Below are 25,310 nucleotides of genomic sequence, written 5' to 3'. Positions count from 1 at the left end.
AATATAAATTAAATTGGGCAAATAATGAAATTATTTCGTTGAATTGGTAACAAAGTATTTGAAAGAGGTTTTTGTACTTTAATTTAGTTTAATCACCAGAAAAAGTCTGCATGGAAATACTGCTCTCTCTCTCTGCTTCAAATTTCATCAAATCCCCTTAGTCATTTTTAAAACAAGCCATTTGTTCTAAAATAAGGTTTTTAGACGAGTTTTCATATTATTTATTGATGGAAATGGTTTAACCTCTTTTGTGTCCGTATAAGGTTACAGACGAACGATAATTATAATAAGTAGATGTGGGTGCTTGTTCTAATGCATTCAATTTAAAGACTGATTCAGACAAATGCTAAAACTTCACTTCTCGGCGTATCACGAGAAGATGAAAAAAACAGTAATTCAGAGAAACTACTTCTTCCTTCTATGGATCTTTGTCACGTTTGCATCTAATTCTGAAGGTACATAGACTCTGTCTTTTCTTTTTATTTTTTTCAGTATATTATGACATGAAAAAAGAATCGTCTCATATTTTCCCTCTCTTCCTTTAAAAAGCTTTCAGTCAAGGATCGATTGGCAACTTTTTCTACGTCAACTTCATGATAAGTGAATTTTCCTACCTGAATATCACAAGCATTGGGCGGAATCTTATTCAAGACGAAAACGATTGTGGCTACGCCTGTCTAGAAATTCCTTCATGTTTTTCCTACAATGTGGCTGCCTTCCCTGATGTCAACGGCAAACTTCTGTGTGAACTCCTGCCCTCGGACAAGTTTAACAACTCGGACAAGTTCAACGCCAGCAAAGAGTTTCATCACTTTTATATTCCGGTAAGTCAAACTTCTAATTAATCAAAAATGTTCTTTCTTGAGAAAATAAAAAGTTTCTTGTTTTTTTTGTGTGATTATTTCCTTTTGACTCTCGCTAGTTTCGAAAGTTAGCATTTGTAAATCAAAACGTATCTCTTCGCTTGGAAAATCCTGAATGCAGTGGATTACGTTGTGCTTCAAATGCAAAGGAATTGGCTAATGAGTTTGGACAAAAAAAACCTTATAAAAGTTTTACAACTAAGTTAAACCTTTCAACTCTTAATTTAAAAAACTGCTGATGCCCAAAAATACTCGATGAAATCGATATATTTATGTTCGAATGTCCTAAACGTTAGTGAGGGGGGAGTTGCTGACAAAGGTCTCGACTGAAATATTTTCCAACAAAAAGCGTTTAGCTCGTAAAACACATTTGTCATATCATGAATTTTGCTTATTATTTGTTTGCATACTTGGCTTGCCTTAAAAGTTACAGAAACGTTTTAATACTCCTATTTTAGGCTAATCTTTTGCCAGCTAGACTATGTCAGCACAACGCCTTGAAATTCGGTAGCACCTCTGCAAATTTCTGGGTAAATGAAACAGCGTTGACTTTCAAAACTTCGCTAAAAACTCAACTTAGCAAATCCAGCGGGGAGTGCAAGAGATAAAAATGTATATTGCTTGCCGTCCTTAATTATATCGATGTCATTTAAGCATCGACATGTATGTCAATTTCGTTGCTTTTTGAATTCAAGAAACAAAGCGAAAGGGAAACAAAAAAAATTAATCCCAAATTTTGTAGGTTTACAGTAAGCTGAATTTAATCCACGGTTCGGCTCCTTGAAGTAGTTATAACATCATATAGTGAAGACAAGGAATGTCTATAGTTTTCGTACTGAAAGTTGACTGAAGCCCCGAAACTTTCTCTCTTTCTAGTGCTTTTCTTGTTCTGTTTGGACATTACTATGGCAACACAAAGTACCTAACCTGTTAACTTATGGGAACATACAACTAAGGGAATTCGTATACATTAGACGTTCCTGGCAATAAATGAATTTAAACGAGTAAACAGCCTTGTCGAAACAATTTTTATTGTATCGAGTTCTTCGTTCTTTTTCACAAAAGCGAACCACTTTGTTCCTCATGTTTGGCTGATTCAATGGGATATTGCCATAGCAACTCACATTTAAAGATAGGACTGCCACCTGTAACTGATGAACCGTTCGTGTTTTGTTATTATGAAAAAACAGCTTTTGTAATTGCTTTACAAGAAATACATGTTACTAGCGGTAGAAGTGCTACACTATGAAAAAGCAAGCATTAAGTTTTCTAAAAAACGGTGACAATAATTAATGGACTTATCAAAGTCTGCTTTACATTTTTTAGAGCTGCGCAAACTTCCCGTTTCTTGATCTCATTTCATTATTTCCATTTTTTTTTACCTTTTCTTTCTTCGTCCTTATTTCGAGAAACACCTCGATTTTTGTAGCCTGTTATATAGGCTCCGAGATAGTAGTGCAGCGGGAGCAGGGACAGAGAGGACCATTTTTTTTCCCGCCGCTATCCCCTTTCCTAGATCGCGAGCGTCTTATTTTTAAATAGGTTTGCTTATTTTATCTTACTGACGTCCCTACTTTGAGATCCTACTCAGTATACCCATAAGTTCAACATGGATGATTGAAAACAAGCCTAAAATTTCGAATTTATTAGATAGATTTGGTAGATTTCTTGATGAGTTAGTACACAACTCAGTTACAATTAGTTACCCTCACTTTTTAAAACAACTTAAACAAAATTTTAACGGTATTTATTTTTTTTTTTAAAGAAAATAAGACAAAACGTAAGCATGTTCAACAGTTAAGCATTCGTTGAGAGCACGCTACATGTATATTTCAAGGGCGAAGAAAACCTATAAACATAATTTTTTACTGACAATAATTAACTTCTCGTCATTTTTCTAAGCGTCTCCTCGTACTCTTTGTTCACATAAAAAGCTTATTGGCTGCAGTATCTCCTCCTGATAAAGATGCTATAAAACTCGCATAAAAGGGATAAAGTACTGCTAAAGAAACTGTGTTCAGCTTCCTTAAAAACCAACTGACAATCAGGTGGAAAGAATTTTACCCAAAAAAAAAGGTTTTAATTCTTAGAATGCCAGAAAATGCAATTTAATTGGACAAAAAAATTTACAAAGTATAAGGAATAGAAGGTAGAATTTCATTAGAGTTCATAGAAAAGCGTAGAAGAAATGCATTTAAAATATGCCATATGCTGACCAGCTACGAAAGAAGCCAAGCATTAACTGTTTCTTCACGCCATCGTTAGGCCACTCGCCGATAAATATGTGCAGCATGTTCATCCCACAAAATAATGCATTGACCACAAGCAACTTGCTGAGAATACGGGCTGTGAGCCCACTCAGTGCCGGCAATTAATACAGGTATTAGGTATAGCATCTGTTCTCGAACAGCAAAACCAGACGGCGGCTCCCTGAAACAATAGCTAACAAGCTGCTGACTAAGCGACTTAAATTTATTTAATTACACGAGCTTATTGCATGCCAATTGAAGGGAATTTTAGTTTGTAACTGCACTAAATATGAAGTTCAAATTTCAGATCATCTGCGATCTTTTTAGGTGTCGAGCAAAGCAAAATGCTGATGAATTTTTGAAAGTGTCAGGCACCGATAAGATATGTTCAGTATTTATTTATTTTTTCATTCAGTCAATCCGTTTGCTTAGACGCAGATATGACTAATGACAGTTTTGCTAGACTGAAAAGTGGAAGTGCCTTGAATTGTCTTTTCTCATTTGTAGTAACAAAATAAAGTTCGGAAGATTCATCGATATTTTGTGTGCGTTTTTACTATGCACTTGTGACTTCCATACGAGATGATAATAGCCAACCTATATCCAGAACAACGCGCAGGTGGAATAATTGTGTTAATTCTACATGCAACTAAAACATGGGGCTCAGCTTGGTCGACGAAAGTCAATCGCTGAATTTGCCGTAAATTCAGCATCTTTCTAATATGGATAAATGTTATGCGTCACGTTACTGGATATTTTGACTTTGCTATAAAATGGATTTTACTTACAACCTTATCCTTTGCTTTCTGTAGTCTCCTTGTGACAGTTCACCCTGTAAGAACACTGGAAAATGCATTTCGTTGTACCAGGAAAATGGATACAAGTGTATCTGCGTGGAAGGATTCACCGGAAAAAACTGCGAAACGAGTAAGAAATACTGAGTTGAAACAATGTTGCCACTTACTATAATAAAATCACAGGTGACACACTATTAACGCACTTTGCAAGTGGGAACGGTAATCAGCATGAAGCTCTTGTACTTATTTTAGGTATTATATTATTGATTTTTACTAGTTGAGCTCACTACAACAGGAATTGGGAACGCAAAATAGATAAATGGCCAATGGCCCCTGACTTTGAAACGTTATAGGCCATTTCGTGAAAGTATGGGCCATTGAAGTCATGGGGTGGGCCGAATGAAAAGGAAGAAGGAAATGACATGTGCAAATTCGTGCTAGTGTGTGCAGTACTTTGTGTATTTTTTAATGTGCATAAGTACAGAGTATTCTTACAGTTTTAAATACTTAATAATAATAATATTTTGCAACCGAGGGTTGTTTTTTGTTGTTGTTTTTTTGTTTTGCCATGACTTTGAGGCAAATCTTACGAAACATGGCATCTCTTTCAAACACCAGCCACGGCCACAGGGCTAGCCGCTTCGACTGGAGCTTCCTGTCTTCGTTACATGCAGGCCTGGAGAGTGTGGAGGGCGTACTTGTTTCGCCAGATGGACCTTCAAATTCGTCAGTCGCATCGTTGTTGTTAGTTGTCGGTGGGACTGGGCGTTCAAATTCATGCTAAATAAAAACTTGAAAGTTTTCTTTGGCCTTGAAAATCTAATTTAGGAGCTTTCTTCGGAGGCGTTATCTCACTAATTCAAATGAAAATGAATTCATTTCGGCCAGAAAGACGAAAACGACGAAGACAAAAGTTCGACAGAAATTTGTTTGCAAACTGAGTGCGAGTGGAGGTCTGGGGACGAAAATAAACGAACACGATCATCTATCGAAGAAACAAAGAAAAAGGTCGATATTTCAAGTTTTTATTTGTCGTAACACAAAATTAATTCACAGATGGAAGTACTTATCACCTTATTACCCGACCAGGGCGCATATTGGGTTCGGTTAGCAGTTTTGTCCGGATGCAACATTTTCTAAATTTATGCGCCATACGCGAATGGCACACCGCCCTCATAATCCCTGCTACGATTGAAAAATCCAATTGAGGGGATGATTTAAAAACTACCTTGAAAGGAAAGTCGGCCAATAAGTATCACTCTGAACTTTTACTTTTCCTTGACGTTACCGGACCACAAATTTCAATTTCCTTTCTTGATCGATACAGTAACTTATTTATTGACAGGTTTCTCCATCGACCTCTAGAACAACGTTTACTTTTACTAGTGGTGTTTTGGCTCTTGCTAAAATCTAATGTACCTTGGCTGAAGGGTATCTATCATTTTTTTTTTTCTTTTAATATTTTTGATTCTATCTCCTGCAGATGTAAATGACTGTGTCAATATTACTTGTTTGAACAACGGAACTTGCATCGACCTAATCAATGGCTTCAACTGCAGTTGCCCTCCAGGATTTGCCGGCAACCGATGCGAAGTTGGTAAGATACTTGTTGTTGCTAGTTGCGTTGCGTATCCGCCAAAACCTTCAACTTGCTATGTATCCGTTTAAACACCTAATGTTGGGCGCTGTTGAATGCTGATGGCCGATAAATATGGATCAATTTTAAGCTATTTTAAATCCCTATTACATATATGGGTTCTTCATCATCCAACAATGTTTATGATGTTATACAAACATACGCTTTTATCGGGTGGCTCTAGGGTCCACTGGATGTATGTTTTGCACTTTTATTGACCTTGAATTCGTTTCGGTCCATGAAAATGCTGAAAAAAAAAAAAAAAAAAAAGAACTTGGCAAATAATAACGCATATATCTTAGCCCAACAAGTTTGGTCATTAACGCATACATAATCATTCGTAATTAATTTTTTATTATATTTCCTTCAGATATAAACGAGTGTGAGAGCAATCCCTGTTTAAACAACGCAACATGCACTGATCGAAGCAACGGATTCAATTGCAGTTGTCCACCAGGATTTTCGGGCAATCGATGTGAAATTGGTTAGCTGTGTTTAGCTGTTAAAATAATTGCTTATCGGCTTGAAAATCTATACACAAACTGTAGATGTTAGGTCTTGCATGTTCATTTATTGTTGTTTTTGCTAAGAAAAGATTTATAACTTTATTTCGCAGCTTTCAATTGACCATTCCAGAAAATGCCATAACATTCTTCTAGTCATAATGTTCTTTTTTTTTGTCACACCAAAATTTTTCATAAGCATTGTCTTCAGTTTCTTTTGGGAGTTAAAATGGCCCCAAGAGAAACTGAAAACAATGCTTATGCAAAATTTTGGGCTGACAAACAAAGAGTATTATGGTGTGTCATGGCATTTCCTGGAGTGGTCAATTCGTTGAAGTCAATGCACTAAAGAACCCATCATAAAAGTCGGTTTTTGTTTCTTTTTTTGTTTGCAATTTATCTGAGTGTGATTATTGTTTCCTTTAGATATAAACGAGTGTCAGAGCAGTCCCTGTTTGAACAACGGAACTTGCACTGACCGAATCAATGCATTCAACTGCAGTTGCCCGCCAGGATTTTCTGGCAATCGATGTGAAATTGGTTAGTATATATATAGTGACGTTAAGCTAATTACACTATAATGTCCTCGTAAGGTTAAGACGTGCTCAAATGTCAAAGCCTATCCCTCACTTCAGAACCTTCAATGGGAATGGTTACAACGTTTGGGAGGACAGGCGTTAATTATGATTGGTCCAGATGGTATTCGAGGCAACCATTAATTTCTTCCAAAATGCAACTTGTCTGCCCCCCAAAATTTTACATAAGCATTGTTTTTAATTTCTTTTGGAACGATTATAATACCCAGGAGAAATGAAAAACAAAGGTTATGCAAACTTTTAGGGGGAAAACAAGGTGTATTTTGGTAGGTGTGCAAATGGCGAATCAATCATAAGTGAAGCTTGGCTACCAAACAATTCCAGAAATCGCTGCTCCGAAAACTGGTCCCTATTCTTCTTATATTTTCTGGTAAAGGGAATTACATTAGTGTAACAGCAGCCCATAATTGTATCACGCAAGGTGTACTTTACTTAAAAAAAATGCTACTTTTTGCTCTCTGTATTGCATTTTGCGGGTGTCGATTGACTTCTGTGCTGTAAAGAAAAAGAAGTTTACTTTTATTATATCTCCTGCAGATGTAAACGAGTGTGACAGCGGTCCCTGTTTGAACAACGGAAATTGCAGTGACCGAATCAACGCATTTAACTGCAGTTGCCCGCCAGGATTTGCCGGGAATCGATGTGAAATCGGTTAGATTGTTTTTAATTAGCTAGCTACAATTTTGCATTTCTTAACTTTTATCATTAACTTGTGTCCTAATTTTGATGCGCGTTTGGATATCATTCTCTGTTACAGACATTAACGAGTGTAAGAGCAACCCTTGTCTGAACAACGGAACATGCAACGACCAACCCAACGGATTCAACTGCAGTTGTCCACCTGCATTTGCTGGAAAACGATGTGAAACTGGTTAGCTGTGTTAAGTTGTATCTTGAAAAGTTGTGGTGAAAAATTTGTTTAGCTCTCTACCAAGTAAAAGTAAACTTAAACTGACTGTTTTAGCTAATCATAAGCTGTTAGGTTTTCTCTAATACACGGTTTGGCGTCTTATTAGGACTTAATGACGGTTTCTTGACAAATTGGGTTTCTTCTTACAAGCAGGAATCTCTAGAAAAGGCATTAGTTTCAAATCAAGTGATACAAAAACATCAGTTAAATGCGCTGCCCCCTTCCCCCTCCCTCCCCCTCCTCCCCCCCCCCCCCCCACCACCACCTTTTTTTTCCTTAAAAAAAGTCCTTATTTATGCGTAGGAACCCATTGTTCACTACTAATAACGGCAGGACGGTGAAATTTGAGATGAGCTGAACTGTAAACTTGGTTTATTTCAAGAACAAGGGATTCACTGAAATCCAAATACATAAATTCACTAAGTAAAACGGAATAGGAGTCGAATTACATCAAATGCAAAGGCTAGAAGTGAATTAACCGAGAGGGATTGGGAAACGCCGTACAGGGACTAGGCAACTTGTTTTCCTGTTTAAAGAGACGGTCCCCTAAAAGTAACGAAAGGCAACTAAACTCACACAGAACCAACTCAATATCTAAATCGTGAACACGAAACATGAAGTCAGCGGTAATTAAACGTTAATATATAGATTTAGCCAGGGCTAAAAGCGAAGCTTCCATTAATAAATTTGTAATTCAAATCAAACAATAAACTTGTTATCCACAAATCAGTTAAATTTAGGGCACATTTATGAGTCTTTGTGGGAAAGGCTAAGTGATTTTAGAGAAAAATAATTTGCAAACAGTCCAAGATCGATAGAGCGAAACAATTCTTACATCTGGTTAATAGTCTATGTACACCCAAATAATAGCAATCATCTTCGATCACGGTCAAGAGCCATTGTGCTCTTGCCCACAGACGATTAGGCCTGGAAAACAAATTATTCTGACCGCATTATAAAACGTTTTTCATGAATAGAATTCCATAACGTCGGGACTATTTAGTCAGAACAACCTGCTCCTTTGTAGTGTGCAGGGTAATAATGGGCTTTTAGCGAAAACGTTCAAAAAATTTCCAAAATCACCTATACGGCCAGCCGGTTCTCACTTTTGAACAAGCGCGAAATTTGCAGTGCGAGATATGGAGTATTTGAATGAACATAGGAGTTACGCTCCAACATAATAAATAATTTGTTATGTTTATTTTTTATTCCATGGTTTTATTATGTGTAATCTTTAAAAGCGATTGATATGCGCGGTATTTTGAGTATTCCTGCAAAGGATATTCATTTACGACTGAAAACAACCGGTACAACGATTAAAACTGCAAGAGAGACTATTAACAATCAATATAAAAGAAATATGATTCTGTGAAACATTTACATTTTCATTCACGAAGACAAGTATTGAGATTAAAGGGTCTCTAAAAATCCTGAGTCACGTAAGTATATAAGCTGTTAAAAAACCTTGCAGATTTAAGGTTAAGCTTTTGTTTTAGCCGGCTGGCTTCCCAGTGTTGCTATTTTTCTAGATGAACTGAAGGCAAGAATATCGCTGAAAGTTTTCTTTTTACAGCCAATATCTTAACTAAATATTCTATTTGCGGTCCGAAAATGTCTAAAGGCTTTTTAAAGTTCTGTAAGTGAATAAATATAATATATAGATTTAGCCAGGGCTAAAGGCGAAGCTCCTACTAACTCGAATTTATAATTTAAATCAAACAATTGTAAACTTGTATTCCACAAATCAGTTAACTTTAGAGCACATTCAAGTGACTTTTGACGGAAAGGCTAAGTAATTTTAGAGAAAAATAATTTGCAAACAGTCCAAGCTAAGAGTGAAATTAATCTTACATCGACTTGATAGCCTTATATGTACACCTAAAAAATAGCATAGCCATAATGGTTCTTGATCACAGTACATTAGGAAAACAAATCAGGCCGAATTTTTTGCGTTCGATAAGTTTACTTTACAAAATCTCGCCAACAAGTCTGGGGACGTGTAAACCAACCTTTTATATTTTTTATACATCAGATCTGAGGTGAAACAGTACCATGAGGCGCTGTTTTTATCATACAGGCCTCGCACATAATGCAGTATTTCACAATTTTGCAATACAAATTGCACTCATTCAATATTCAGGACTATCGAAACACGCGTTAGCGAAACGGTTAAAAAAATTTCCAACATCACCTATACGGCGAGCCGGTTCTCACTTTTGACAAGCCCTAAAGTCGACTGTTTAAATTAAGATTAACACAATTATACGCTTCAGCATAATGGCTTTATAACGATGTGTAATCTTCATAAGCGTTTGATACACGCGGCATTTTGACTACTCCTGCAAGCTGTGTTCATGAGCGACTGAAAACAAACGGAACAACAGCGATGAAAATTGCAAAAGAGACCACTAACAATCAATAAAAGGAAAATAATTCGGTGAAACGTATACAGAGACAGCAATTTTCATTCACTAAGACAAGTATTAAAGTGTCTCTGAAAATCCTTGTTTATGTTTTAAGCCGGCTTCCCGGTGATTGCGTTTTTCAAAGACAAAGCAAGAAAATCGCTCAAAGCTTTCTTTTACAGCCAAAATTATAACTAAATATTCTTTGGAACGTTTTCTTTCTATTTGCGGTGAGGAAATGTCTGAAGGCTTTTTAAAGTTCTATAAGCTTATAAGCAAACCTGATACTCGATCGGATCATTGTCTCAAATCTTACAAACGTGCATAAACTAAATAGCCCCATAAACTACACTCGACTTCATTGAATTAGATATAAAAAGCAGACATCAAATAAAATAATTACTCAGGCTTACCATTCAAGATGCACTGAAAACTATCAAGTAAGACCAAAATCGCTTCAGACTTTTCAACCCTCTTACGCATCAAGCAAGGTGAAAAACGAAAACGATGCCATCCGAAATCGGATTTCCGACTTTGACAAGCGACGTATTTCTCAACCAAAAACCCGATAAACAAACTAGCCATGAATAACAGAAGACTCTTGACAGCAGCTGAATTTCATTTTGTACAATGTTCAGTGGAAAAAGACAGTTAAAAACATCACAAGTTGACACAAAACTCTGTCAGCTTCAGCTGTCAAAGTAAACAAGTTTCAAGATGCTGCATAAATTTTCCGCATGAACATGAACTCACCTGTCAAATTTTGACCAGTCAGAGCATAAAACTTGGACGTAGAGCGTGACCAACGCGTGACCTTGGCGAGAAAAGTCAAAAGCAACTGGCATGTCTTCCCTGCCTGTAAAAACTGGCTGAATCTTAGCTTCCGAGGTCAGTTTGAAATCAAAATTTTAATTGTGCTGCACATATAAAATACATATTTCATATGAATTGAAAAAATTAAAGTTGAGCCTGCAATCATTTGAAAACTAGTAACTTGTCAGCGGATAACTTCAAAAAATAGCCGACCTCGGTGGGTCGACACCTGAGCCCGCGATATGGTCAGGTGATACTGGTCAGCGGGACCTTGTTTTACAGCTGTCAATTGATCACAACATTGATGTGCAATATGTGTGCAATATCAGTCTAACTGTGCTCCCAAACTAGCTAGAAAGTGTGGGATTGAACATTGGTTTCCCTGTGGTGCGGACGGACGGGCAGCGGGCGGGCGAGCGGTGTACGGTCATGTGATTACCAAATTTTCTGGGATAGGTAGATTCACTTACCCATGGTGCTCCGCAGGCGCGCTTCGCGCGCCAGAGCTCCGCTATAAAGCATGAGACGCAGCATCCTCAGAGACCCAGGGGCAGTCAGTCGGGTCTGGAGGAAAGGCGGGACGAAAGTTTTCAAGTACGGGGAAAGAGCCCCTGGGTACCGACTCGATCACCGAACTATTTCCAAAAATTCAAGCGGAAGCCGGCTCCTGATTGGGCACAAAAAATGCTTTCTATAATTGTGCCAAATCGGCGAACAGTTTCTCCTGAGTTCTTTTCGTGAGTTCGTATACGACGGCTATTGTCTGGCCACACTTTCACCAAGCTTGTGCGTGCAAGGGAAACTTTAATTTATTTTCTACTTTCCTAACCAGAAACAAAGGAACTACCGATGAATCGAAAAAAATGTTTGGGGTGCTATCAGCAGGAGCAATTCGGGAATTTGCCCCGAGAATATTCTGGTTTTGACGGATCAGAAGGTATCGTAAATAATAGGAAGTCTGGGATATGGTGGCGACGAGAAAGTCAAATAAGCAATAGCTTGACAAGGCAAAACGACAACTTTGCACGTGCATCACGCTGTTTTGTACATTTCGTTGCCCGTCAACTGCACGACTACCCATGAAAATGCCTAATTTCACGTTTTGTGAAGGACGTAAACAAGCGATGACAAAATTCATTCTCTTCATGAATTTGGATATGGTTGATAGAAATTCAGCTCCAGAAGAGTTCGCTTGCATTTGACAAAGTAAGCGAGATGTTGAAATAATCACGATAGAGATTGAAAAAATGTGAATTCACTTTTCCATGCGACGTTTTCGTGGCTGTACATCAGCCGTCGTGGTATGTTTTAAAAACTCCCTAATAGTTACGCAAGACGTGACCGATGCAGGGGTGAATACCTTTTGTAAGCTCAAGCTTGTATTTTTGGAAAAGCGTCTTTAGTTTTCGGGATCAGATGGGGACCAGATCAGTGGGGATTTTATATCATACTGAAAGTTTCCTGACTGCGTGCATTTCTTTGGTGCATGATCCAGACAAGCCGTGATGGCGACAATAGTGGTCGTGTACGAACTCACGAAAAGAACTGAGGAGAAACTGTTCCGCCGATCGGGCACAATAATACAAAGCATTTGTTGTGCCCAATCAGGAGCCGGCATCTGTTTGAATTCTTGAAAATAGTTCGGTGAGAGTCGGTACCCAGGTGCTCTTTCGCCCGTTCTTGAGGAAACTTTCGTCCCGCCTTTTCTCCCGACCCGACTAACTGCCCCTGGGTCTCCGAGGATGAAGAGGCAGTGTCTCGTCACCAGATGAAACACCGAGAAGAGAGTTGAAAATTACGACGCGCAGGGGAGTATTTTTGGCGAACTTCGCTGTGTTGAATGCTTGATATTACTTCTCAACCAAATGATTTTAGAGGGAGAAATTATGGATGCAAAAATGAGCAGTTTTTCAGTTGATTTCCAAACACTCATAAAACATTAACTTTCTTTTGTATTTTCTTTTAGAACTATTAATGAGTTTGCGAAGCTCTGATATCAAACCTGATGCTAGGTCAGATCACTGTCTCAAATCTTACAAACGTGCATAAACTAGCCGTATAAACAACAACCCGCTACACGAAACCAGAAAAAAAAAAAAAAAAGAAATCAAATACTGTACAATAATTACTCAGGTTTACCAGTGGACATGCAGCTCCTGCACAAACCATCAAGTAATGCACGTAAGGCCAGAATCGCTTGAGATTTTTCAACCTTTACGCATCAAGCAAGGTGAAAAACGAAAACGATGCCATCCGAAATCAGACAGCCGGCGAATTTCTCAACCAAACTCCCAATAAACAAACCAGCCATGAATGTCACAATAATCTAGATAGCAGCTGAATTTTATTTAGTACATGTGGAAAAAGGCAGTTAAAGGCATTACAAGGTGACACAAAACTCTGTGAGCTTCAGGTATCAGGAAACAAGATTCTAGATGCTGCATAAAATTTTCTGCATGAACTCACCTGTCAAATTTTAAAGTGTTTTGATACAGTTTTTCAGAGGCCATACCGATATTTTTCAATCGCCTTAAAAGTAGTTTTCACCTTGTCCGATCGCTATAAAATTTTCACCAGTAATTGGCTATGGATTGAAATTTGTGAAAATATAGTTTTAAGTAAAATCGATATTACTATGACAACAGTAAACAAAAAACTTTGAAATTGATAAAAGCCGAATTTTGTGTGATCTAGACCTGCTGCTGAAAGTCCAACTCTAGGAACTTAAAGTTTGGTGTTTAGCAAACAATCTCCGTAAGAAGTAAAAAATTCTGTATGTTTGAATTCGAATAAAACAACATTCACTGTTTTGACGTTATGCTAATTTTTCCAGAATAATGTGCACTATACATACCTCCATGACTAGTACATCTTAGTTTGAATTTATCGCATCTTTTGAATGTAAAATATTGGCAATACTCGCACTGAAATGTACTAGTCATGGATATATGTATTGTCCGCATTAATTTGGAAAAATTACCATAACGTCAAAACCGTGAATGTTGGAGCGCAGATTTTTGACCGGTTCGTCGGATAGGTTTGTCTTGAAATTTCAAGGTGTTACAGTGAATCAATCTTAATGAAAGTTTCGGACATTTTTATATACATTATGAAGATTATGTGAAGAGATTTTGAAAAAATTCGTTGGAGTCGTTTCGGAGATATACAAGAAAGCGCTAAAAGTCCAAATTCTGAATGAAGTTGCACTTATACAGATGGTGAGAAAACAGGTTAGATTTCAATATCGCATGAACGAAAGTACACCAAAATTTCCTAGCATCAAAACATGATATTAAGCATCATTCGTGCGCTACGTAAGAATAATTTGAGTCATTTATAACGTTTTTATTACATAACCTATCAAGGCTATTGAAAATTTAAGGTTTGAAATATATTTTCGTTTTATTCGAATTCAAACATACAGAATTTTTTACTTCTTACGGAGATTGTTTGCTAAACACCAAACTTTAAGTTCCTACTGTTGGATTTTCAGTAGCAGGTCTAGATCACACAAAATTCGGCTTTTATCAATTTCAAAGTTTTTTGTTTATTGTTGTCATAGTAATATCGATTTTACTTAAAACTACATTTTCACAAATTGCAATCCATAGCCAATTACTGGTGAAAATTTTATAGCGATCGGACAAGGAAAAAACTTCTTTTAAGGTGATTGAAAAATATCGGTATGGCCTTTGAAAAACTGTATCGAAACACCTTAACCAATCAGAGCATAAAAATTGGACGTAGACCGTGACCAACGCCTGACCATGGTGAGAAAAGTCAAAAGCAACTGCGTGAGATCGTTAAGGTATAGCGCGTCTTACCGTCATTGACGGCCATCTTGATTTTCACATGTACCGAGGAGGTGGGCGTCGGGGATCATAGCTCTAGTTAGGGGGGAAGGGGGGGGGGGGGGGGGCGAGAAAAATAGAGGAGCTGTAATAGCATCGCTGCAGCTCGCGCACAAGGGGCGCGTTGTACCAGCAACGCAGGCGTTTGATTGGTCGTTAGATGTTAATTTGCGTTCACAACGGGTTTAGTTTAACTTGCCGACACTGACAAGTCGTTGACAAGTCGAAGTTTCAATAAAACGTACGCTTTCATACCATAAGGCACTTCTTGAGCAAACACACGAAGGATTTTTGGTATTTTGCGGATGATTCACGTAAGTCAACATGCTTTTGAAGCAGCCCGGCCAGGGGAATGTTGTAACACAGTTTCTGCCAAATGAATCATTAACGCTACGCCGACGCAAAAAAGAAGACCCGTCAGAAATGCATGGCTTTTTATCGGGAGGTTTAACCGTTTTAATCTGTGGTGAAACGAGCATGCTTAGCGCTTCGATTAGGAAAATGTTTCTCTTGTGCATGTTTGCCTATTTTTTTTGGAAGAATGGCCCAGAAACATTATAAAATCACTGTTTCGAAAGGAGAGATTTGTAAACACGCGTAATCGATGCTAAATGTGTCTGGCATGTTTTTCATCGCCAGCGGAGTTGCTTGATTAATGAATGGTAAAAAGCTTGAAATCCTGTCACGCCTTCTGAATGCTGGGTGCAGTGATGTTGTTACAGTTCCTCTATTTTTCTCCCTTCCTCCCAAACCGCCCCCACCCAAAGTAGTTTTGACACTCATTGAAGATAGTAGCCCCTAACGCAAACCGCTCGATCTCGACGATCTCACGGGAAAATAGAGGACTGTGAACAGTCTAGCCTTCCCTGTCTGTAATAGCTGACTGCGTGAATTTTCGCGTCCGAGGTGAGCTTAAAATCAAAATTTTAATAGTGCGGCTGATAAACACAACTTATTTCCTATGCATTAAAAAAAAAAAAAACTTGAGTCTGCGATCATTTGAAAACTAGTAACTAGTCAGCGGATAACTTCAAAAAATACTCGATCTTGATGAGTCAATACCCGAGCGCGCGATACCGTTAGGTGATACTGGTCAGTGGATACCCTGTTTTGACAGCTGTCAAATACATGGATGGAAAATATCAGGTTGCACCTGAGCTCCCAAACTAGCAAGAAAATTTGAGATAAAACATCGGTCTCCCTCTGATGTGGACGGTGGGTCGGTGTAGAACCACGAGATTACTAAATTTTCTAGGATGGACAGATTTTCTTAGCTATGAGGCTACGCTCGCGCGCGTGGAGCTCCGCTATAAGAGACTCACAGAAATGTCCGCGTTTAAATCAAGAGTGTATCTCAGTCACTACGCACTTATGATTTCAGAAAGGGCCGTTCAACTGACCCTTTGAATGAGCGTTGGCTCCTTTGTATTTTGGAAATCGACTTCGTCTCTGGCAATTAAAACGCGTCTTTTAGAAACGTACGTTGAAATCGTACTTCATTCTAGATGTACTGTTAGCCCGAACGTACTAATTGAGGACACTATTTTATTGATATGCTTCCTCGTGGAGACGGGACAGCTATTTGTACGTGGTCATGAGCTAAGCGATAGTGTAACCGTAGGTAGGGCGGGGGCAACTAGTACTTTCATTTCTCAGTTATTTCAAAATCCTGGGTATTATTCCAGGCCCTGGAAGTGAGCCCGCGACCTCCCGCTTTGCAATCAAGCGCTTTACCCCACTGAGCTTATCCAGCCGCGGTATAAACACGGTTGTTTTAGATTTTTTCCACGATACATAACCAAGCGTGAGATAAGTTCTTACTTTGCCTTTTATTTTTAGGTTTCATTTCGTCAATAGCAAAACAGTTCGGCCTTGAGCCTGCGATTGGAAACGACAGCAAATGGGCTCTGTGTTGGCAGGCCTCCACTCATGGCTGGGCTGCCAGTACCTTCCACAGCAGATGTGATGGGAAAAACCATACGATTACAATCATCAAAAAAGACCAGTACGTGTTCGGAGGGTACACTGATATTCCTTGGGGTAAGTGTTTCTTTGTTTTTTTTTTTGGTTTGTTTTATTTTTTAGTTGAGGGTTTTTTTTGTTGTTATCGATAAAAAGCAGAAAATTGACCGAACCCAGAACCTACAGTGTGTGCCTATCATAATTTTACTTCGGTAGAGTCTTTACTTTAGTCAAATATAGTTATTTTTCCGTGATCGTGACATTAAAGTCAAGTTAACCAAAGTTAGCGTTTTCGGTCACATCTCGTTGCTAAACCTTCACAACAGTACATGCCCTAATTAATTATGGAAACAATGTAAATGAAGCTTCTAACAAGCCCAAGGTTTTTTTAAGAAGTAGAATTATATTTAAGCAATAGAAAACGTTTTCCGTGGTTGCATAGCCTGATATAAACACGAGAGGGGTTGGAAGAATTCGAGACAGTTATGCCCACCCGAGACGAAGTCTAGGGATTGCATAACTGGCGAGAATTCTCCCAACCTCTCGAGTGTTTATATCAGGATGTGCAAACACAGGGAAAAAGTTTTCTATTGCTGTTATAAAATAACTTTCTTGAGGAAAAAGCAAAACTCTCTTGTTTAGAGAACTGATTAAAAGACAAATTCTTACCAGTCGCGAAGTCTTGTACACGAAGCTTGTACGCGTAATCTGTCCTTGTTTTGCAAAAAAGATGCTTTCCAAAATACGGGTTTTTCTCGCTTAAAATATCAGCTCCAGCGAAAAAAATTGACACAGCATGTCTCTGAAGATTTTCCGAGTTTCAGCCGGCGAGGAAATGGCTAAATAATGTAAACTTGTCGAGGTTTTCAACTCAAAACCTTTTTTAAATTCGTGCTTTCGTGATTAGCGCGCGAAAAGCAAAAGACCTTGACGTCAGAACCATGTTTACATACTCTGATGCAAACACGTCTCTCGGCCAATCAGAGCGCGCGTACTATCTTAGTTATTTTATAAATAGATTCATCCAGGGCTAAAAGCGAAGCTCTCTTTAATATTGATTGTTTCCTCAAAGAAAATATAAAATCGAGTAATACTAAAGACAGGGTTAAAGCAACGAGAGCAGTATAAAACAACAACAATAGATCTAATTAGCAAAAAAACAACAACAACAACAAATTTGCACGTGCAGCACACTTTTTTCTAATTAGCAAGAAAACAACGGTGCACGTGCAGCACACTTTTTGGTACATTTCCTTGCCGTTGTTTTGCACGACTAAAACGTGAAACTTCTTTTAACTACCTATTTAACCGTCTTATGGAGGAAATGTTTGTGGTCCTGTTGACCCTGTTCTTTCACTGCCGCTCATTTTCACTTTCGTAGTCGCTAGCATTTCTTATTTTCTAACCGCCGCTATACAATATTCTGTCTGGTCAAGGTTTTAGTGCAGCCCAGTGAAGGCCTTTCGGCGTCTATTTTTGTTTAATTTTATTATTTTTTTCTACCCGGAGTCTTGAAAACCGGGTTAGCAAACATTTTGTAATTTTTCTGAACTTGCCCTGTCTAATAGCTTGTTTACTGTGTTGTTTACTTATGTCTTCTTTTTTCTTTTTTCTTTTTTTTTGGCTTGTCTTGCGGTTAGGGATTTGTATAGAAGTGGATGTAGACTGAATTACTAACTTACCGCTCCCCCCCTCCCTATTTTTTTCCCTACCCACAATTGTTTCTTTAACACAAGTGACAGTTATTTGAAATCCACGCGCGCCTAAAGCTGGTTTCGGTGCCGTTTAGCAGTCTAGTTTTATATTTTGGTCACCTTGAGAAAAGTTTCCCGGAGAGCATCATGTAAAGCTCTGAGATGGGACAAAGTTATTACGATTCGCAGAGCCTGCATCGTCCAATATCGTATTATATTCTCCTTTCATTTGGCTAAACGGATCAATCACCCTGATCCGGGCTGAAACAGAAAGGTACTATATTGTTCGCTTTTCTAAGGTGACCACTAAGTCTTTGGCCTCGGGAACAGGCTCTTAGGAGTCAAATGAATTGCAGGTGAATTTTGACTCGGGCCAAGAAAACAAGGAAAACAAGGCTAAGGTGATCCGCCGACCGTGTGACTCTACATCCGGGAACTTGAATAAGGCCAGTGGAAGAGAAAAGTCCAGAAGTGTTTACCTTGTGGCAATAGGCTCAGTTTTTCCGAGTTATTCGATGATATTCCGCTTATGTTAAACGTGAGAAGATTATGCGTGGTTGTGGATAGTCTTATCAGTGCCGCGAAAGTGTGTGATTGTGTGATTTCCGCATGGTGTTGACAGGTATATGATCGCGTGGTTGAACTAGGGTTTCGCCAAAATATTCTGTGCCAGCCATTAATATTGTTTCGTCGGTGTTTAGCTTAGCTGATTGTACGTTGGAAAAGCAACTCTCGACTCAGAAAAATTGGATCTAGGTCTAGTTTCAGCGGGCTCTAATGGCATTGCACCATAGGCCGGTTTTTGCAGATAAGGAGGTGATAATTTGTGCACTATGTTTCATTCAGTTTGTGGTCTATTTCATGCGGAATCCTGTTGTTTATTGAACCGCGAAAAAAGTAGTGTTTTGCTAACTATTTAAGTTGTTATGTAAGCCAAGGCACTCTTTCGCTGCAGTTCACTCAACTTAAAAATTTCTAGACTGACACTGGTTTGAAACTTCGTGAAGTCAGTTTACTGAATAAATGTTCTAAAATTTGCGTCATTTTAAATTGGACTCAATGGAATGCTTCTAGGGACCATTAACTTACTGCCCGGCGTCAGATAAAGGCTTTTAATCGGCCTTTGAATGAGTTTTGTTGTTTTAAATTGCCAAGTAGTAGAATGAGCTGATATTTTTGCTAACCCGGTTTTAAAAAATCCAGGTATGTTTATTTGTTTATCATTTATTTATTTTTATGTAGCTCTGAGTTTTTATGATAGCAGGGGAAATCAGAAATACGCTAGGCCAGGTGTTTGACACAGAAGCAAGTAAAAGAGCTTGGCAAAAAGAACCCGGTGGGAATGCTCGCCGTCTCGTTTAGGGGTGTAAATTTCGGATTTTGGTCTCTTTTAGGGTGTTCTGGGCAAAACGCGTGTTGTTTTTTTTTACTCTGGCAATATTTTGGGGTAGTAATTAGTAATAAAGGCTAAATAGGATCTAGCACCTATTACTAGAGATATAGCAGCCATAATTACGAACAAAAAATAGACAAACTTAATATTTGATCAGTAAATAAAAAGCCTTTTTTATCACAACTGTGTTATAATAAGGACTGCCCAACAACATTGACTGCAGAATGTACATATGTAGTGGTGCAGCATTTTCTTATAATATAAATTTTCAAACCAAAATTATAAAGCCTCACAAAGACCCAGCTCGATCTCGCTTGGCTCAACATGTTCTTATACTTTTGGGTATGGAGATGAAATAGCAAATTTCTGCTATCAGGTTCGTTGACTAGGTTATCACACGAGTAGGACAACCTTTGAATAATGTTAAGTTCACCTTCATAGACATGGGATGGACAGGGATGGTGCATTTTCACAGGCGTGGCTAAATAAAAGGGGAAAATAAGTCGGGGAGGAATGACGTGTTGAAAATTAGCTGGTTGAAAGTAGCAATAAATTTGCTGATTGTTAATTATAGTTTGTTTCCTTTTTATTGTTTTTTTTTTCTCTTTTTAGCGTCTGTAGAGGCATCTGTTGCCACTTCCAAGTCGTTTATTTTCTCTCTCCGGGACAAAGAGGGGCTTGCACCCTTTAAGAGCATGGTAACAGATCCATCAAGAGCAATTTACGATTCGCCAGGTTACGGTCCAACATTTGGTTGGGGGTATGACATAAATATTGTTGACAATGCCAATCAGAATACTAATTCCTACACTGGTTTTGGCACCTCTTACGCTGTTCCAAGTGGAGTTACAGACCGTCATACAATCCTGGCTGGAACTTATTCATTTTCACCTGACGAGGTTGAGGTATTTTATCTCGCTTAACTGTCTAAGTGACTTACTCATTTCCATGCGTATGAAACGTTCGAAATCAGAGGAAATACACCACAAAAATTCATTTTGAGACCTATGGCTAAGTACAGAGCATCGGAATGACCAGCAACAATTTGATTACTTTTAAGCCTGCTTTCAATGATCAAGTGTATTAGGGCTTGGCTCAGCCACTACTATGGCGATTTTGATCTCAAGGAGACACATTATTAAGATAGCAACCAATGAAATATAAGGTGATCTTTCGCGCGAAACAGCGATATCTACTCGAGTGGAAAGACCACCGTTGCTATGGCTACATTATAAATCGGGCTTATTGTAGCCAAAAAAATATTCCATTGAAATAGTTTGGTATTCCATTGGTTTTTTTTATAATTAATCATAACTATAGCAGAATTCTCAACTGAGAACACCATCACCAATAGGACAGTATAATAGGACAGTACGCGCCATCGGGCGCGCGCACTTAAATGGCTTTTTATACTGTAGCCTGCAGTGCAGGCGTATTTTGGGCGGGTGAAAGTTGCATGTTTATGTTCGTATTGTTGTGGCCGCCATCTTTGATTTGGGAAAGATGGGGAGTTTTTCAAAAAGCCTAAAATATTGCTATTTTTTATAGTTATATGATCAATTGGTAACAGATCTTGGTGTCGTCCAATTCGGACTGTAATCATACTCGTCGTTTAACAAATCGGACCACGACCGCGTGGTATTGTTAACCACTCGTATGATTACAGATCAAATTCTCTATTTCAGTTGTAATTTCACGTGAATCTAAACCATTTGAATTCTGAATTTACCAGCTAAAAGATGTGACTCTTTCTTTGACAACGCGAAGATGAGGCGCACATAGCATTCAAACTGGAGGAGCTCATTACAAATTCAATAGCTAAAGAAGGAAATCATGCACCTTCACGTGTTTAGAGATATGACGAGAAAAATCTTGCTCTAGCTGTTCTTTTTTACATGTTTTTGTAAGTATTTTAGGCCTACTGAGAGCTTCACTGCGGTTAAACTCCGCGAGAGAAATTTCCAAAAAAAACAAAGCAAAGCAATGCAATGCTAAAGTTAATTTTTTTTACAATGTTAAAAGCTATACATCCTAGCCCATGTTTCGACTAATTAGTAAATTCGCCACTTTAGAAACATAAAGAAAACTGGAGCCGTAATGTGTCCCACAATTGTTTCTGGGATCGTTAGTGAGGACGCGCAGATCAGTTATTGACCATTTTTTCTGTCTCTTGTGACAATCCCAGAAATCTTTGCGAAATTTAACTAGTATCCTTCTCGTTTCTGAACTGGCAACAACAAAAAGCTCGTTTGGCTGCTGTGAAACCGAGAGAGCAGTTGTCAGTTGGTCCAGGTCACAACGGAGGCAATCAATACAACGCACCAATCAGAAAGATTGATCATACCCAGGCCCAAGCGTGAAACTAAAATTTTTTCGAGCAAGTGACGATAAGTCATCGTTTCCCTTCACAAATCAACAACAGTTTTTTTTTTTTTGTGGTCTACGGTAAACTACCGCTTATAAGCCCCGGGCTTATTCATCTTCGTATAGGTATTAGATATTTCAGAGGGCATTAAGTTAACAAATTTCTAACCGAAACACCTTATGGCTTTATCAGTTAGAACTTATCAATTATCCACATGAAATGACGATTTATTTTTCTAACCATTATTTCTTTCCGTGGAAGGTTAACAGAGGGGCTACCATTTCTTTCAAGGCTGCGCTATAAAAGTTTTAGGGGTTGGACTTCGGGACGGATCCTCGACGTGTAAAACTTTGTTGAGTACCCCTTCAGCCTCTTCCGCGTTTATATAATACAATTATATCAGTTCATAGCAGTACAGCCCAATAAATGACTTAGCTAAAAACAATAACGGGTATGAACTCTAACGATATACTCTGCTGCTTAGTAATGTAACGGAGGAATTAACTAGAAGGTTTGCAGGTGTGTGTGCAGGGGCGGATCCAGTTTTTTTTAGGAGGGGGTGCACTCGTCTCTTGCTCTACTTCAACACCAATAAACCACATAGTTTTTTTTTTTTTTGGTAGAATACCAGTTGTATTAGAAAACCGCAGGTCATCTCGGGAGGGGGGGTGCGCACCCCCTTCACCTTCCCCCTAGATCCGCCCCTGGTGTGTGTGTTTGCAGGTCCTGTAACTCTAGCCTGCGAGCAATTAGCTCTCCATTTTTGGTCGGGAGTCGGGGGAAGTCACGCGAGAGCAAATTAAACCCAGTGGGAAATGTAATGCGATTCTAAAGCCAGTATAATTTTCGCCTTTTTCGAGAAAGGAGCGCCAGACAACCACACGCGAGGGAGAAATATAAATTAACAGAAAAAAAAATCCTCACCTTCCCTCATCCAGAGAGTGCGTCTCGCGCTTCAACTACGCTTTGTGCTTCTTATTCCCGAAAAAGGCCAAAAAATAACAGCTGTTCTGCAGCCTAAGTTATAACAAGCGTCTACCAAACTTACATTAGTTGTAAGATCGTTTTGCCTATTATATTATCACTCTTCGTTCAGTTTTTAGCTGAGATTTATTAACTTGTTTGTTGTAAACAAAAGTACAAGGAGCTTTAAGTAGAGTGAGCCTTTATAACTTTCACATTTATTCCAAAAAATGTATTACAGAGTGATCAAGTCTGATGAAAAAATAAAGTCAGCAGGATCATCGATCCAAGAACAGGTGATTGTACTGTAAACTTCTCAGTAAATGCTAAGTACAAAACAAGAAAAATAAGAGAAAGACAAACGAAATAAGACAGGAAGAGAGTGTATTCGGCATACCAACCTGATGAAGCGAGTTTCAATAGTCTTACTATAAAGGAAAGGAGCAAGACAGGAAGGGGTCAATATTGGTTTGCCATCTAAAAAATAGCTAAGAATTCACTATTTGTTAGTAATAAAGTCTCATATATTCTCTATAATTATTAAAAAGGTCCTTTGCCGATTGTGTTTTTGTATTGGCCACGGATTCAAGAAAGCCATTTTAAAAAGGCAAGCTCTTTTCAAGGAGGAAGGAAGATCCAAGCGCCAGGAGGTTCCTAAAAGGCGGATAATTTAAGTGTTGAACTAGTCGTAAGCGCAAGCCGGATCTTTCTAATGCTAGGATCTTCTTGGCTTAGAGGTAGGAAGATCTTTCTACTAGGAACAAACCAGACAAATATGGTGGCGGGTCGGGCATTGGATAATCACGGCAATAAACATGCAAAGCCGACCATTTCGTCTGTCGTTACCATCAGCTGATTAATATGACAGTTCTGCTGAAAGCCGGTAGTTATGAACGCCAGTAAAGAGAGCACAAGGGCCCAAACTGCACTTTTGTTTTTGTCGCTCTCAATTTTTAATTCCTTCTCCACTTGGGCACCACACGGACCGCAGTTTCTGCAAGTAAGTTACCGAACCGGAAAAGTTGTCCCGCCTTGTAGTATCTTTCCTGGTACCAGGATCTTCCACCCTCCTAGAATAGCAGCTGTGTGATAGGAAAGCTTATAAGAGGTAACCACTCCTAAAAAGTTCTTGTACTATACATAATTGTCTTGTTCTATGTACTTTTTGAGAAACACAAGTTTATAATAAATGGCACTCTTCAACACCAACATTTTTGCTTGTTGTCAGACTTGATGCCTTCAAGAAACCCCCGCAACATGCCCTTAATGCAGTGGGACCTCAATACAGGGAGCACCCTCGGGACCAAGGCAAGTGTCCCTTGAACAGAGGTGTCCCCCAAATGAAGTTGGTCTGGGGTTTGTTAATGGTAAACCAACAAAGGCAATCTACAAAATAAGCATTAACTTATCTCTGAGACTTCATATGTTGAATTCACATGAGTGGATTACATCAAGTTCAGTGAGATAGTTCAGTTTTTGAAAGCTTCCATAATTGTGATTAGTGTACTCTTAAAGTTATCAACCCTGTTTGTGGTCAGTCATGTTTTGAATGCTTAGTGTCCCCTGAATGAGGTTAAACCTGGGTTTTGGGACCCAGAAAATGTGTTCCTTTCCCCTGAAAAGAGGTGTCCCTTCAATAGCGGTTACACATTCAAAGATTATGTGGAAGTTTTTTCCGGTACCAAATTTTGTGTCCCCTGAATGGAGGTGTCCCATGAATAGAGGCTTCTCAAAGTAGAGGTTCCAATGCAATCATGTCCAGCAATCAGCAAGACACACCAACAGACAGCAGCAAGTAGCACCTGTAGTCTCCTATGCAGCCTTTCTCTTACTGGGTACGTTTTTTTTTTTTTTTTTTTTTTTTTCACAAAAGGATTAGACGTAATTTTTACATGCAAAAATAAAAATAAATACCTTTTTTTTTTTTTTTAATTTTTAAAATTTTTAAAAATTTTTAAAACTAAACTAGTGAGCAGCACTCTGCGAACTGTTGCTGTAAAACTTGTTTATTCTCCTACGCGTTTCGTCTAACTAACGTAGACTTCTTCAGGGAGTTTTACAATCAAACACTAAACGCCTGTATTTAAGCCATAATATGACTAAAAATAATGATGGTCGCAAACATTGAAGGTTTGGCCGGATTTACGAAAAGGAACAGGCGCAGCTGTGAAATTTTTTACGCAAGGCGTAAGAATACTTTGGGGCCACGGTTTTAGCTAAAACCGTGGCCCCAAAAAACTTACTTACAAAGATTAGCTAATGTTACAGTAGCTTTGTAACAACAGTACAGTCTATTTCTGGCATAATCCT

At 38.6% G+C, this 25,310-nt stretch overlaps 1 protein-coding gene across 1 annotated transcript; it reads left to right on the top strand.

Annotated features, from left to right (window-relative positions):
- Positions 1-576: 576 nt before the first annotated feature.
- Positions 577-20,595, top strand: LOC140944382 (uncharacterized). The gene is made up of 8 exons (XM_073393534.1): positions 577-824; positions 3,925-4,039; positions 5,916-6,029; positions 6,475-6,588; positions 7,182-7,295; positions 7,402-7,515; positions 16,463-16,663; positions 20,294-20,595. The coding sequence occupies exons 1-8, from the start codon at positions 594-596 to the stop codon at positions 20,593-20,595; spliced, it is 1,305 nt and encodes a 434-aa protein (XP_073249635.1). The 5' UTR covers positions 577-593.
- Positions 20,596-25,310: the final 4,715 nt, after the last annotated feature.

Source organism: Porites lutea, chromosome 7, assembly GCF_958299795.1.
Source record: "Porites lutea chromosome 7, jaPorLute2.1, whole genome shotgun sequence".
In the NCBI taxonomy this organism is placed as follows: Eukaryota; Metazoa; Cnidaria; class Anthozoa; order Scleractinia; family Poritidae; genus Porites; species Porites lutea.
This window is presented reverse-complemented; position numbering and strand designations above follow the sequence as displayed.